We start from the raw sequence: 17,309 nt of genomic DNA on the forward strand, positions 1-17,309 counted from the left end.
AAGGCAGGTATGTAATATTTAAAGGTAGGTGTGTGTGTGTGTGTGTGTGTGAGAGAGAGAGAGAGAGAGAGAGAGTGGGCAGAGAGAGAAGAGAAAATTCATATAGAATTGGCACTTACAAGTTCAAGATTATTAATAGGAGAGAGGCAATTGCTTCTTCCTGAGGCCAGGTGAAACTGCGGAGATAATGGCCCTTGAGGACTAGGGAGGGAAAACTGCCATTCTTTGACTACTTTTGAATGAGCAAATCAAAATCTCTGATTTCACACAGAGCAGACTGCATCAACCTTGCCATCCTACAGACAATGTACATTCACTCTCAGGAAGTTCTTCACTGTTTTCTCAACTAAAGATAATTACCAAAATATGTTGTTGTATCATTTAGATTCTGTTTTTTCTCAAGTTTTATGGAATGCTACTCATGTAGGAAAAAAACTCTTTAGCTGAGACACTGTCAAATTTTTAATGTCATACTCTGACAAAATGATTCTTTTAACATCCCTTATAAATTCTGGGAAATAATTCTTCCTATCCCCAGGATCTTATCAAATTTAGGTAAAAATTTTTATACTGGTTTTCCAGTGACCAGGCTCTCTTTTCAGAGTTTTAATTCTTGTGCTTAATGCGTCTGACCTTCATAATTCTGCCTTGTTCATAGTTTAAAAGAGTGATTTGATAAACGGTGTTACACAGTTGAGTTTGGACTGGATCACCCAATATTTTGGTGCATTGTAATAGGCATCCTGTGGTTTGTGGAGGGTGAGCTTATAAATGATGACCTTAGGAAGTGGAAGAGAAGGCAGGAAATATATGACCCATTTTAACCCCTTGTAGTATTCCTTCTACTATGAAAATGTAAATAGCTTTGGTGGAAAGTGTTTACCCCCATGGTGGACACAGGCCTGGCCAGAAATTTGTCATAATGAACAAACCACTATTTTGTACCAGCATTACAATTAAGGGGCGAATGTAAGCCTCATTAAGAAGGAAGAATGTTGATGACGAAGTTAAGTGTATGTTATTGATATTCTATAAATGTTTAGTTTTATAATTAGCAACATGTTGGGATTTAAATTTCTGCTAGTTTTGCAGGCTGATTTCAGGGAGATTATCTTAGCTAACTTACATAACCAACTAGAACCCTACTTGCTGCATGGTTTTTGTGCTCTCTCATGGAGTAGGGATTTAGGGAATGAGACTTAGCAGTTCTATTTCTATTCAGGGCAGTATTTTCCTGAATGGAGTCTACTTCTTACCAATTGATAGAACAAAGCCCACTCTTGTCTTAGGGGATCGTGCTAAATTTGCTTCCCTCTCCAAGTGGCAATTGGAGATAAAAGTAACTCTATCCTGTATTTTCTCTGGTCTTGTGAATTGTGATGGTGAGTTCCCAGTCAGTTGTGGTCACCTCTTCCTGGGCCTCTGTGATTCTGCATAGATGCTCAGAGCTCTTTCAGTTCAAACTTGAGATAGGTTCAAACATAGAGTAGATATCTAATAAACACCTATGTGATGACCTGTGTGACAATTGTGACATGAGTACATTCGTTAAAGGGCAGAGGCCTTTCATCTATGTATGTTATACTGTGTTTTAGGACACCATTGACTTGATTAATTAACATAGTATTTAAACTCATGACAACTTTTTCGATTGCTGTAGACCACCTTGTTCTCTCTGTCATCTGAGATCTTCCTCCAACAATACTCAATCATGTTTTTCTAGGAATTCTTTGACCAGGCTATGCAGGTCATCTCCTGAAATAAGTTCCTTGAAATTTTTGTGCATTTTGATTTTTCTTCTCCAGATAAGTGTTCTTAAATTTTCCATTTAGATCTCTTATAACCCAAACAGTTTTTTCTCATTTTTATGTTATCTTGTAAGTGGTTCTAGAAGGTTTATCTAAATTTTAAATTCTTAACTTATTTTTGTAAAACCAAATTTATGTCAGGTCATAGAAAGAGCATGCACATTAGAATCAGACAGACCTTGGTTTAAATCTTGGAGCTACTAAGGTTTAATTGTGTGACTTTGGGTAACTTGCGTGCTCTCTGAGCTTCCATTTCCTCATTTGAAAAATTAAGGTAATAGTACGTATCTTATGAAGGTTGAAGAAATAATGTATGTTCTACCAATATCTATTGGATCCCCCTTACCATATCTGCACCCCCACCTGCCTGACTTCCACTGGCTAGAGCCACCGTCAAGTCATCTACTGACATCCACCTTACCCACACATGGAAAAGTCCCTGGAGACTAATGATCCCCAGAGCATTAATCATAACCAGTGACTGATGATTTTAAGAGTCTGCATACTCTCCCAGCTTCTTCACCCCTTCCCTGGGAAAATTGAGTGCAAGTTATTTACTTTATATCATAGAGCTCTGCATTGGATTAATCATCAGGCACCCGCTGCAGCAGCTGGCTAGATAATACACCTTTTAGTGGCTGCCTTCCCTTCCTTATATTACCTTTCTATATCCCTACCAGTGTCCTTGCACCTCTCAAATAAATTACCTGCACTCAGTTCTTGGATCAGACTCTGCTTCTGGAGAGAACTCAACTGAGATACCATGTACAGTGCCCAACACATTGCCTAAAACAGTATAGGCCCCCAATAATCGCAAGATATTCGTAACATAAACCAAATAATATTCGCCTTCCCCATAAGACACTCTTCATTCCCCAATGGAGATAGATCAGATGCCCGGTTTTGTTCTCTCAATTGGAGCTACTTTTAATGTATAGTACTATCCCCTGGTGCCTTTCCTTTAGGTGAACAGCAGCCACTAACACGTTGCCTTCTAGAACACATGTAGCTATTGATCACTTGAAGTGTGGCTAGTCTGAATTGAGACGTGCTGTGAATCTAAGATACTTACAGGATTTCAAGGACTTAGTGTAAAAAAAAAGAATGCAGAATATCTCATCAATAATTTTTACATTTTTTTAATGCTAACATTTTACATATCTTGGTTTAAATAAAATATATTATGAAATGAACTTTACCAGTTTCTTTTACCTTTTTGATGTGGCTAGTTGAAAAATTTTAAGTATACACACACACACACACACACACACACACACTATGTATATATATAGTATATATCATATATTAAACTTTGAAACTGCATATAAGTATTAAAATATATATAATTTGAATATCTGACAGTGTCATTCTAGAAAAGTGGCAGAGTATTCAGGAATATCTCTCTCTCAGGGTCGTCAGGGGCAGCCTGTGATCTCCTTATGTGTTTTATTTTAGGTTATATGTCTCCGCACCCATCTCCATTGGGAGCTCCAGAGCATGTCTCCAGCCCTATGTCTGGAGGAGGCCCAACCCCACCCCAGATGCCACCAAGCCAGCCAGGGCCCCTCATCCCGGGCGATCCACAAGCAATGAGCCAGCCCAACAGAGGTCCCTCGCCTTTCAGTCCTGTCCAGCTGCATCAGCTTCGAGCTCAGATTTTAGCTTACAAAATGCTGGCCCGGGGCCAGCCCCTCCCCGAAACACTGCAGCTTGCAGTCCAGGGGAAAAGGACGTTGCCTGGCATGCAGCAGCAGCAGCAACAGCAGCAACAACAGCAGCAGCAGCAGCAGCAGCAGCAGCAGCAACAGCAGCAGCAGCCGCCACCACAACCACAGCAACAACAACAGCAGCCGGCCCTTGTTAACTACAACAGACCATCTGGTAGGTTAATATGCAACCAAATGAATAATGCCACGGTCCAACTCGGATAAGAAAGATTGCTCACATGCAGAAGCGCTGGGTTGGTATAAGCCCAGGGCTGACTTAGCCTCTTGTCTCACCTCGCTGGCTTTCTTTTCTTGTTCCAGTTAGACGCCCAAGATTCTTGGTCTCCTCCTGCTATAGAATCCTAGAGCAGTGTTTCTTATCCTCTGGAGACTCTCATACAAGCTGTGGAACTAGGAAAAAAGCACTATCACCCATGATTTTGCATTGACTCTCAAGAGGCTCAAGGTTTCTTGGAAACCCATCCATGTGCCTCAGGTTAAGAACCCCTGGATCTAGTGTGTCCCATCAACAAATCTCACTCCTCTAAGATGCCCTGCTAGAGCCATTATATATTTGTTGATTCATTTATTTCTACCCCATTTTGTTGCAAAAAGCATTTGGGGAGGCTTACAAGAAGCATACTGTAGTAAAATAATTATCAAGGAGAAAATCAGAAACAAGGTAAAATATGAAAAGAAATAAGAAATTGAGGTCAGCAATATGGGAGCCAGAAAAGTTCTCACAGTTGCTGTAGCTGAGCTTTAAAAGTGACTAGAGTTTCTTGAAAGTTAGAGCCGAAAGGAGACAGGGTCACATACCTAATTCTCACTTTTTGGAAGGAAGTTGCTTACCAATTTCTCAGAGGACACAAAGGCATTTCTAGCATGAGAGTATAAAGTAGATTTCCCAGCTGGGATTATTCTTTAAATTATCATCATCATCATCATCATCATTATTATTGTAAGAGGCACTGCATGACAGGAACATCAATATTTGCTCACAATAAATAGAGTAACAGATTCCACATGTCCTATTTCTTAGTACACCCTGGGATAAAATCTGGCATTATGCTACAGATAGAAATGATAAAATCCCTTGCGTGGCTTTCTGGTGGTCTGGCTTGATCCCACTGATGGAATTCAGAGGTGCAAAGGACTCAAGGGTGATCATTCATGAAGGTTGTTTTCTCTAGGAAGGTTTTTGTTAAGAACTGGACAAGCAGAGAGTTTATGGCTCTACTCTAATGAGAGCTTTGGATTTTAGAGAATGGGGTATTTCCTTGACATTGATACCATTTCCTGCAATTGGTTTTCACTCATTCGGGCAAACCCTGACGTGCTAGTTATTGCAAACAATGAGTTTGGGATATTGGTACTCTTCCTAGGTTTTTGGACTCAGACAATGGGAAAGAGTTCATATTAGATTTTGGGGTTTTTTTCCCCTAATAATCTACCTTTTGAGTTTGTAAATGTTTCTTGTGGCAGCAGCTCCAAGAGTTGCCCTGCCTGAAAGCTTAACTCATCTACTAATCTTATTCATTGTAGATAATAGCCTTAAGAATGGATGTCTTTGTTCATTTGGGCTGCTATAAAAAATACTATAAACTGGATGGCATATAAACAACAGAAATTTATTTCTCTCCGTTCTGAAGGCTGAGAAGTCCACAATCAAGGCACTGGCAGATTCAGTGTCTGGTAAGGGCCTGCTTTGTGGTTCATAGATGGTGCCTTCTCATTGTGGCCTCATGTGGTGGAAGGGACAGGGCAGCTCTCTGAGTCCTCCTGTATAAGGGCACTAACCCCACTCTTGAGAGCTCCTCCCTGATGACCTAATCATCTTCCAAACGTCCCACCTCCTAATACCATCTTCTTGGGGGTTAGGATTTTAATATATGAATGAATTTGAGAGGGGGAGGGGCATAAACATTCAGACCACAGTAATGGATTTTTAACGGCCAAGAAAGTATTCTTTCATCTCCAGATTTCCATGTAGCTACTATGGAGCCATTTAGTAGGTTGAGGATCATATAGGACTGAACGGTATGGGCTGGAAAGGTCGTGCAAGAGAACCCTGAAGAAAATGGTAGCTTGAACCCTCAACATATTTAGAAGTTTCAAAACTGCAACACTCCAGCTCTTTGGAATGCAGCCAGATAGAAGAAAAGAGTATGTATGTATATGCATGCGTGCAGCTTGTCCTTGCTGACTGCCTCCTGGCCTACTCATGCACCATCCTCATCAGCAAGGACTCTGCACGTGTCACACAACTAGTAACAGGAGAGTCAGGATTCAGACCCCAGCAGTCTCATTTGAGAACTCCTGTTCTCAACCACTTTCCCACCCAGGCTCCATCATGGCGAAAATGCTCATGACAAGGGAAAGAATTTGTCATAAAGTCTGTGTACCAAAATGCAAGTTTTTAAGTCCTGTGTGTAAAGAGGGGGAATATCTCATTTCCTTACCTAGAGCATTTTTTACTCTTTCTGTGGACACGATGTCAACAAAATCGGTAATCTTTATATCCCGTATCTCAGTATATAAGGAGAATTAACGAACAGGGTTTTAAGTGGAGGCCAGCTGGTAACACGCAGATAGCTGAAGGCTTGATGGAAAGGATGATGCAAAACCTGAACCTCCCAAAATGTAGTAGTCGAGGACTTTGTCACATGGCATAGTCCACTCTACATTGCAGCTTGTCCTAGAGTATCACCTTGTCACAGACCTTTACAAGCATTGGTATTTTTAAAAATGACCCAGTCTCAGCATTAAAGGAGTCTAAGGTATTGTTTAAGAAGGTAGGAAGCTGAATGATTCATTGGAGAAACCTTTTCATCCAAAGTTAAAATAGTGAGACTAAATGAAGTCGTAAAATTTAAAGGATGAATTTTCAGTTATTTGGATACTTGTACCTAATAAATGTTTCAGTCCAAATGAACCCAATCCTGAGTGTGTTTTCTGGATTATTTCCAGAAGAGAGGGCTCTATTTTTTTATTTTTTTTTTTACTCCAATATCTACATCCTTCCTCATCAGATCCCTGTCATTAAAGGGAACTCATTTTATTACTCACTGCTCATGTCTTTTCTATTTCCAACAGTCGGGCTTCATTAGAAATGAAGTTACTTAAGTAGGTAGGGTTTTATGGCAGAGTGGACAAGGAGGCCATTGGATGGAGGAGGAAAGAAATTATCTCCTTCCAATAGAATGAGGCCATTCCCACCACTACACACGAGTTTCCGTCTGACAGCATTGCTGTCCCCAAACCTCAGATTTCATTAGGGAGATAGATAACTGTACTTGACAAAGACATTAATTTTTAGATTGGCATTTAGGACAAATCACAATAAGGCAAGACTTTTTTTTAAGTTAAAAGTTGATTGTTTATCTCCCCTTTTTAAAAAAGTATAGTTACTTATAAACACTCCTGCTAATATTTCAGGAAAGAAGTTTCCGTATGTCTACTTGTCTGGAGGTAGTTGTGTTTCCGTTTGACTTTTGCCCCATTTCCTAGTAGTATTCATGTGTGAAGAGAATCTTTTTGGCTGCAGTGGTCTGCCTCAAAAGTTATAGTTTACCAAAAGTGCCATCCTCCTGACCACCACCAGAGAATTACAGTTTGACTTGAGGTGTTGACAGTGAACACGTAAGTCTGCAGTGGTTGCATCACGAAATGTCAGCCACTCAGAATAGAATGTGTCCTTCCTTGTCTGCTAGGGGCATCACTCAAAATCTAACCCATCATTTTTCTTTCTTTTTTTTTTTTTTTTTGGTTCACTTTTTTTTTTAGAGACTAAAGCAAACTAAAAAATGGGAACTGAAAAAGTTTTGGTTTTGGGGGTTGAGGAGGGATCTTATGGTAGAAAATAAAAGTTTTCTGTTCATTGTATTTTCAGTTCTTGACCCCTTCCCTTTTTTTTTCTTTCTTTCTTTTTTTTTTTTTTTTGGTATCTGATATTTCTTGGTGTGCTCAGTTTAAATACAAGTTATTATGTTTATTACATTTATTTTTTTCCAACCCATGAAAACCACTTACATGCCTATTTAATACACAGAACTGTTATTTGCATAAATGTCCTGTGTGCCAAAAGGCCAGGTGGGAGCTCTGAATGCACAGTAATTCTGTGCACATGCGACTCAGGTATTTGAGTGAGTTTGTTGCTGTTTCTTCAAATCAGGTGTAGGGGTGCATCCAATAAAGACCCTGCTTAGTTGTGCTGGGACTCCCTTCTGGAAGGCAAGGGCTTGACTCCTAAGGTGAGGACTGAAGGAAAAGCAGAGGCATTTTGTACCTCTGATAACTAAGCCTAAATTGTTTACATTGGAGAGGGAGTAGGAGTTATGCTAAAGAAGGTCATTTGTCTTCCATTAGAAGATATTGGGGAAGGGTCTTATCAAACCGACCATGAGCCTCTTGTGTAGAGGAGATGATTTCTGTGGATAGAGAGCAAACGCAGTCAGGAAAATGAACTCTGGAGGGGACAGGCATAAAACCTAATGAATAGGTAGTTACGTTCTGGGCATGTCTAATTGCAGCAAGCTGCCTTCAGTTCCCAACCTCTGTAAATAGAAGTTTTATACAATCTCGTGGAGGGAGGAGAAAATAGACCCACACAGTAAATGAACTTGTGGTGTTTACTTAGGAAATAGGGTTTGCTTATAAGTCGCTCTGACAGCCAGACTAGCAGGAAGCACATGGCAAGCCAACTTCTCTGAGGATTTGTGCTGAGGGGTTGTATAAAACTGTAGGAACATTGTGAATTTGCTATGGAAAGTACTCCCAAAGTGGCCAGCTAACATGGTACCAGATTTCCTAAAAAACCATTCTTTTGCCATGTGTTTTTCCAGTAATGCTGAGTACTTTAAATTAGGCTTCTTTACCTCCCTGTCCTTGGTTGCAATAAAGATGACAGGAGCTGAGGGCTGAGCATGTAGACACATAATCTCATTGAATCCTCACCACCACCCTGTGTGGTGGGTACTGTTATTATTCCCATTCTACAGATGAGGAAACTGAGGCACAGAGCAGTTGAGTAACTTGCTCAGACTCACATAACCAGTAGGTGAAAGAACTGAGGCGAAACTTACCATTTCTTCTGGAAAGATACAGAGTTATTTTAAATGTACCTGTTTAAAGCACAGCAAGTTGTAATACTTTTAAATTGAGGATTTGAATATATAAGTTCATGTTTCGGTCTCTCTCTCTCAGAGTCAAGGGGAATCAACCAGATTAGGATGTCTTGATGTTTAACGACTGAAGAAGTCTGGCCATGTATATATCAGATATAGATTGGAGTCACAGACTAAAAATGACTAGATTCTGATCCATGAATGACAGACCATGCTCTGGATACCTTTCTTTGATTGAATACAGTTTTAGAAATAATGACTTGAATATGCCTGAGGGAGTCCTCATAGGCTTCTGCATCTGTATTTATAAGCATATGTGCTAAGGAAGAGAGTGCCCAGGATAAGTGAAGTGTGTGACACTATTGTACTGTGATGGCTTTTGTTGATGAATTATTTGAACTTTGAAAGGAAGAAAAACACTTTGAGAATTTAAAGTAATTCTTACGATGTTATCTCATCAATAAGACCTAAGTTTTCTTTTTAAATAAAGATGATGGCTTTTATTTATTTATTTTTAATCAAATATAAGTTCATTAAAATGATCTTGTGGCTACATAATTTACTATTTTTTTAAGGTGATGGCTTTTAGAGGATCTGAATGAATCAAATTCATTTAGTACACTTAGACCAAATCTTCAAATATATTTAATTCTACCAGCTTCTTGAGCTTATTAAGGAGTTTCATAGATTTATAGAGAATTAAATGTTAAAAATCTATATTTCCTCTCATTTGACTAGAATGACAGCTAAAGCAACTCAAATGAAAATTGTCCCCTGTTTGAAAGACCTCCAGGGAAAAAATATTATAAAGTTTCCCTCCATAACTCATTTCAGTGCTTACCAACCTCTAGATTTAATGTATAGAAATTGGTTTCTTATGTATGGATGAAAGTAAGTCTAAATATAAAATATTATGAAAAACTTTGCATTATGTAAAATACCTCCCATTCACAAAAAATAAAATCAGAAAGTGCTTAGCTGAAAAGAACCTCTTTGTTATGAGGGTACATCTAAGATATCGAAAACAAAAAATTAAATACATTTTCCCCCAAGATATTTTCATCAGCCCCTAGAGCTGGGGTTACAAAGTAGCTCAAGAAGAAATTTTATCTAGTTCTATATCTTTTGGAAAGTTTTACCTAATTTCAGAAGGAGGCAAAAGAAAGGACAATAATAATCCCACACACACACACACACACACACGTGCAAACACAGACACACACATGCACATGCACGTGAACACACGCACGAACACAGACACGCACTGTAGTTTCCTAAGCAGTTTGCTTTAATTCTTCACATTCCTCCTGTCAAAATGTTTGCTTATAGCTTTCTTTTTATTATCGCTGAAACCCTTTTCTAAATGGTGTTTGTTAGAAATTGGATAAATGTGTTCAATGTGTCATAATGCATGTATTTGTATGTAATTATTAAGTTGCCCTAAAGTATATATTTTTGTTACCATTTAATAACTTTATTTTTTCTTAGAAAAGATATAGAAAATTCTTGGAAGAATTCTTATCAGAAGTTTTAACAACTGCTTACTGAGATTCTTTTTTTTTCTTTTTAGGTTTACTAACTCTTTATTTTAAAGTAAACATTCACCTAGGAGGAGAGATGGAACACTTCTTATTGTAGGCCAATGCCTAGCAAATAATTTAAACTCCTGAAGTTTAATGTAGAAAATTACTTTAAATTAAGTTGTTAAATGCGTTTTGATAAGCTTGAAGACCATTTTATTGATACCATGAGAAAAATGCTCTCTTGACTCTTAATATTTGCTAATTTTTGATAGGTGGAATAAGCAGACTTTTACCCCTAACGCTGAATGTTTTTAGAAATATTTTGAATATGTAGTAAAAAAAAAAAAAAAATTAAGTTCCTGAGATTCACTGATTAAGCTTGAAATATGCTTTACAGGTCATTAAGGAAAAATGTATGCCCCTTTTAGGTCACACCAGAAGATGGGCAGGATCCTTGCCATGTTTGTAAAACATTGGTTCTAACAGCAGGGCTATTTCAGATTGGGATAGAAATCTGCCCTAAAGAAGTTTGGGGTGCAATTTGCAAAATGTGATTTTAAGACCTCGCCCAAATTTCATCTGGCTGTTGTATAACTCTCCTACTTTTTTATACTCTGAATGCACCTTCATTAAAAGAACAAAAACAAAACAAAACAAAAAACAGTCTAGAGCTACATTAAAAGCTGGCTGTCATTTCCTTGATCAATTTCACTGTCAATCATTTGGGGACCATTTTCACCCATGTTGACAGGTGAATGCCATTTCCCTATGGGGATAGATGCCAGATTCTTTTTTTCTTTTTCTTTCTTGTTCCTTCTTCCTTACCCCCCCCCTCCTCTCCCTCCCTCCCTCCTGCCCTTCTTTTTCCCTCTCTCTCCCCGTAGCTGTTTAAGACACTTAGTGGTCCCCGTCACTGGGCTCCGAGGCGGCGGGCAGGCGGGGCGTGGCCGCAGGGCGTCGTCCCGCCTGAGCTGCCCATGTCGCTCTTGTCCCGCAGGCCCGGGGCCGGAGCTGAGCGGCCCGAGCACCCCGCAGAAGCTGCCGGTGCCCGCGCCCAGCGGCCGGCCCTCGCCCGCACCCCCCACAGCCGCGCAGCCGCCCGCGGCCGCCGTGCCCGGGCCCTCGGTGCCGCAGCCGACCCCAGGGCAGCCCTCGCCCATCCTTCAGCTGCAGCAGAAGCAGAGCCGGATCAGCCCCATCCAGAAACCGCAAGGCCTGGACCCGGTGGAGATCCTGCAGGAGCGGGAATACAGGTAATGCACCCGCCAGCTGGGGTCAGCCTGCTGTGTGCCAGCAAGTGCCACCAAGCCTGGGGTGAGGGTCTCCTTGTGTTGTTGTCATCACATTATGGGCCGAGAGAAATTGCGGAGGCAGAAACCCATGCTTAGGAGAATGATCTCAGAACCAAGTGGCAGAGAAGAGTTTGTATAGCACTGGGGGTCCCTGTGATGGCTCTGGGTTGGTGAACTGATTTTCACTCATTCAGTCAGAAAACTTTTATCCACCCCTGTGACATGCCAGGTGCTGTGAAGGCGCTGGGCTTCCAAAATCAAAAGCCAGCCTGGATTTCCTTTGGATCCAAGAAAGGAGCCATCTCTCGCTGGGATTATGCCATACGTTCTTGTTTGTGTTTGGTCCTTGAATAATGGCTGAGATGGTTGGTGTTGAATGTGTTTTGCTGGCCTGACCTTCGGGTTACTGGTGCATCTGTGATACTAAAGTATACTTGGGTAGCTTGGCATAATATGTTCTTTTTTTACTTCATGCATGTTTTGGTCTATAGTTCGGTCCAGCTTTATGGGTAAACCATTTGTAAGTGTCTTCTGTGGAGTCATTATTTAAACTTTCACTCCAGAAACTTAATTTCCACCTGATTTGACACATTTATCTAAACCAGGGGTTGGCAAACCTATAAGGGGCCAGATAGTAACCATTTCATGCTTTGTGGGGCCATGTCGTCTCTCACAACTACTCCGCTCTGCCCTTGTAATGTCAAAATAGCTATAGACAATAATGGCCTGGCTGTGTTCCAATAAAACTTTTTACAAAAACAGGCTGTGGGCAGGATTTGGCCTGCAGGCTGTAGTAGCCGACCCCTGATGTAAATAGTTAATGTCAACCAAAAAGGGAGTCCAGTAAGTACTGAGTCAGGATAAAACAAAAGATTGTGGATCCTGGAGTCAGCCAGAAAGCATGATCTGTCATGACTAGCTAGGTTACCTTGGTCAGGTGAAATTTCTTTACTGCGCCTCGGTTTTCTCATATGTTGAAGGAGAATATAGAACCTCTCGTAGAGTTGGGAAGATGAAATGATACAGAAGCATTCAATAAATATTAGCTGTTATTATTTCCCAAATACTACTTAATTTAAAAGAAAATTAAAGTTTAAAAATTATCGAGAATGTTAGTAACCAATATTTGGGCTCCCTATTAAAACATTTACCTTAATCTTTACTGAATAGCATATCACTTTATTTGTCATTAGTCTAAAATGCTAAGTTATCTTATCTAAGATGCTTTGAGAGTAACTCTGAAAGAAATCAGAGTAACTTGCCATTAGATGTGTATAGCTTTTCGGATGCAGAGTACCTTTACTGTCATTACTATTACCAATCATCCATTAAGAGCTTCTATGTTGCTGTTTCCAGCATTTCACGTATACCTTGAGAGCTAAATACTCATCATCAATTGATATTTCAGTGCTGATAGGCAGATTCTGTTGGGTGAATAATTGCTATGTGTTATAATGTCAAATACTAGCATATCCAGAGCAGAAAAACTGCATTTATGTGCAGTACTTTATGTAGCTATTGAATTAAAAAAAACCAAAAGTAGTGAAAAAAGTTAGTAGTGGGATAGAGAGGTATCATGTAGTTACTCTAAAGTTCTGATTTCCTAAAAGCTAATATTGTTTTCCCTACCCTGACGGTACAAAGCTACCAGTAACTTTGTTAAACGATGTGAACTACCCTCATGAGATGGATGCTCTCCATACCTGGAAATTTTATATAATAAGGAGGTACTTCAAAAAGTTTGTGAAAAATAGAATTAAAAGAGTATAGCACTTTCCATGAACTTTTTGAAGTACCCTCTTATTTCTTTTCGTTATTCAGCCTGTTAGTTTATGTGTGTGTGTGTGTTTTTTTGTTTTTTTTTTTTTTGTCTTTTTTTTGTGACCGGTAAGGGGATTGTGACCGGTCAGAGGATCGCAACCCTTGGCTTGGTGTCACTCGCACCGCGCTCAGCCAGTGAGCACACCGGCCATCCGTATATAGGATCCGAACCCGTGGCTGGAGCGCCACTGCGCGCCCAAGCACCGCACTCTCCCAAGTGCGCCACGGGGCCGGCCCTTAACTACATATTTATTTTGCTGACTCCTAAATTTTCTTTATCATATTTGCCAGAATTTTAATTGCAGGACTTTCTTGTAATGAGCTCACTTTAGCACCCTTCTTGATAGCATGGTATCCCAAAGTGTACTATTATGTAGTACTATTTAGCCTCTTCCAATGCATAAAATGCTTTTGTCTTGCACTCCTGTATCAATAAAAAAAAAATTCTGTCAGTATCTTTAAAATTATATGCACTGCAGAATGTGGTGAAATGATTATTTTTCCCATTGTTATTACTTGATAAATGTCTTCTCTTTCGTAAAGCCCTGGGGATCCTTTGATCTGGACAACTGGGTACAAAACACTCGTGGATCCTTTGGCCTGAATTTTCCCATGGCCATCTCGAGAAGAAGCATAGATTTGTACTGGTAGCAGCATTGCAGAGGCATATTTGATCTTCTTTAGTTATATAGAACAATAGCTGGCTTATGCCTATGTGAAGATAAATGGTTCAACTGCAGAGATTAGTTAAATTTATCCCTTAAAAGGGTTAGATTGAGTCCTTCACACACTTGTAAAAGGTGGCAAAGAAACTCTTCTTTCTTTTGCCCCTCGTTAATAGAATGGCTCACTAGCCAGAGTATCTTCATCATCTGATGGAAGATTTCAACAAGGTATAAAAAATACCTCTTTTACAATTTAACTTAGTTTGAGCAAAAATCATCTGTCAGAAATTCCTTAACAGTTGTTAATTTATTTGGCCATTGTAATATCACTTACCTTGTCTATGAAAATTAAAAGGAAATTGTCAGAATCTTACATTTTTTAACTTTTAAGTCAGTTGTCTATTTTTCCTGTTCATCATCAAATCAGAATTTTGACAAATTGACCTTCTTTATTCAGTCGTAGCATAAATGAGTTTCTGCAGATGAACGCTTTGGCTCAGATCTGTATAAGCTCTCTAGTAAAACATTTTTTTTCCTCATTTAAATTGGATCCTTTCTATTTGACCATCTTTCTCTCATAACAGAACTTTATTGCTTCTTCTCTGTAGTAAGTGTCAGAGAGATATTTCCATGTGCTTCTTTTTCTTTTTTTCTTTTTAGCACAACTCTCTTTGCTCTCTCAGTATGCATAACTTCAGTTTCTTCCATTGAAAAGTTAGATGTTTTATCGAAAGTGACACAGGAATTGCCATGTTGGCATATTATAAACTAATTCCACAAATGTTTGCACGGAAAACGTATTTCACACTCAAAGGGGTTAATTTGGGAAGGGCATCTTTGAATTATAGGAGCCCACTTTGGAATCAAGTCAGACTTGAGTGTGATAATAGTGTATTTCCTCCTTGTTTGGGAAGCAAGCATCGGTTGCTTACCTGTGGTTTTTCTTTTTCTTTGGTTTGTCCTGCCCTTGTCTCCAATATATTCCTGAAAATTTCTTCTCAAAAATTACCAATAGCCGCTTTACCAGCAGAGTTATGAAATGTCACACCCTCTCCCTCTTTTTTTAAAGTGTCACTCAGCTCCTTGAAGGAACAAAATGTACCGGTGTCATTTTCTATTCAAGTAACTCTCCTACAGGAGTCATAAACTTCTCCTCTGGACCTGAACAAATATCCCTTGCCTTTAATGGAACTCTTTTTCTTGCCAGAACAGTAACCCTCTTGATTTACTGTTCAATCTATATGAAAAACCTGAGTGACCTAATTCTGCTTCAATTTTCTGGGCTCGTGAGGACACTAAATGAGTCTCCTGCAGTTATGCAGTATTACGTCTTGTTGTTGTTTCGGGAAGTTTAAGAGTCCTGAATCGCTTTATCGGACTACCTGCTGAATCCCATTGATGGGAAGATGAAATTGTCTGGAGAGGAGCATTATTTAACGTGAAGATTTCTGTTAACAACAACAACAACAAAAATACAATTTTCTATGTTAAAGAAGCCCCTCCTGCACTTTTGCTACCCACCCCCCATGTGCTGAATCAAATGCATATAATTTTACTATGGAATCTCTTTTTCCTCTTCTCCTAGAGCTTGCACTTTGTATTTCTTGCCTCTCTTTCATAAAAGAGATTCTTCTGGGCAGGGGAATCTGCAATTGACTGACAACTTACTTGGTTCTTTGGAGAAGCAGTCATTTCAGTGAGACATGCAACCCCCTGGTCACAAACCCTGTCTGCACCAAGTCCCTACTCCCCACTTCCTCATTTCCTTCTCTGCTCCCCAACTTCCCATCCTCCCAGTTCAGTGTTATTTAAACTCTGTCAGCCCACTTGTCCTATGATGACTTATTTAGTTCTAGTTCCATAGCCCTTTGGAAGATTAAGGAAAAAAGAGCTATTCCTCTAATTCTCCATCTGACCCACTTTGTCAAGGAGAGTAAACCAGAATACCAAGGGATAGTTTGAGTCCTAGGATATTCAAATAAGAAAGGTCTGCAATGAATCTAGAACCAAAGAAGTAGAATCACCAAATCTTTGGCCATCATCTTACTTCACTGTAATATTTCATTTTTCTTTAGTATGGCCTTAATTCTGCCATAGTAAATTGCTTCGGTTTTACTTTGTTTCCCTTTAAATTAGGTATTTGAAAAAATCTATAATGGATTTTTCTCTTAATATCTTAATTGTTAAGATGCATCATCTGTTGCTGTTTTTGAAGATTTGGTGCTACGTGGGTATTTAAGAAAATGAATTGGATAAATGAAGTAAATGTTTGTTTCACATAGTAAAAATAGAAAATCATGCTACTACTGCCATGAGTATCACTAGTAAAATGACTGTTTATTATTTTTATGTTTATGTTTATTATTATTATTACTATTTAAGCTAACAAATTTTTAGTCTGTTGAATGGTTAAACTTTTTAAGAGTGCTATTGTTTGTAACCGCATGGTAACAATGATAATACTAACACATTATAATGATAAATCATTTGGTAAATCAGAATCAATAACACATGTACCAAATCAAATAGAAGTCTGTCATAAATATTATTTTCAATGAAGTCAATGAAAAATGAATCATTTCCCTTAGTATAATTTTTAAATTTTTAAAAAAGATGACATTTTATTTACTTCCCAAACCAGACAGCTATAGGTTTCTTAAAAAGCATTTATATTGATGTCTGGGCTATATGAAGAATTAAGATATTTTGTAACATCTAAGTCACAGAAGATTTTACTTTACCATGTTAATATGCAGCATCATAAAAGTTGAAAGAACCAATATTATTCCTTTTTGACAGAATCCTTAGTTTTCAACTTTTGTAGTTGACGTCCAGGAAAGTTCTCAGGTAGAAAGTGTATTTTAATTATCTCAGTATCTTTGCAGTGGTTTTGGTATCAGGCAAATGAGGGTTCCAGTCTTGGCTCCCTTGTTTACTAACTCTGTGATGTCTACATGTTCCTTCTGTTTTCTCTTCAGTAAAATGGGGCCATTATAACATTTACCTTGTTGGGGTGTGTGTGTGTGTGTGTGTGAGAGAGAGAGAGAGAGAGAGGGGGGGGGGGGGGTAACTAAAATTGTGCATGAAATACCCTTAATGCAGTTAATATTAACTGAATTTAACTTATTACCTCTTTTATTACTACTGTTTAGACAGTTTTTGCCCTAAATTTATGGGAAGGTGGTTCTAAAAATAGATTTAAATTTGATATAATTATTTGCAAGGATAGGATCCAGGTAAACTCAAAAACCAGGAGTTTATATGTGTAACAGTAATGATATCCCACACAAACAAAGAAAGTGAGATATCTTTATTTTGTATTCTGCCTTTAAGATGAGGAAATAACTGCAGTTATATTTGATGGTGTC

General features: G+C 38.9%; 1 protein-coding gene across 7 annotated transcripts in view; it reads left to right on the forward strand.

The window, feature by feature from the left end:
- Positions 1-17,309, forward strand: part of SMARCA2 (SWI/SNF related, matrix associated, actin dependent regulator of chromatin, subfamily a, member 2) — a 168,009-nt gene that overhangs the window by 20,792 nt on the left and 129,908 nt on the right. For all 7 annotated transcript variants that reach the window (XM_063081477.1, XM_063081483.1, XM_063081479.1 and 4 more), the window contains exons 4-5: positions 3,264-3,689; positions 11,161-11,416. In XM_063081477.1, coding sequence (XP_062937547.1) covers positions 3,264-3,689; positions 11,161-11,416 — 682 coding nt within the window. The remainder of the gene's footprint in view (positions 1-3,263; positions 3,690-11,160; positions 11,417-17,309) is intronic.

This window comes from Cynocephalus volans, chromosome 16, assembly GCF_027409185.1.
Source record: "Cynocephalus volans isolate mCynVol1 chromosome 16, mCynVol1.pri, whole genome shotgun sequence".
In the NCBI taxonomy this organism is placed as follows: Eukaryota; Metazoa; Chordata; class Mammalia; order Dermoptera; family Cynocephalidae; genus Cynocephalus; species Cynocephalus volans.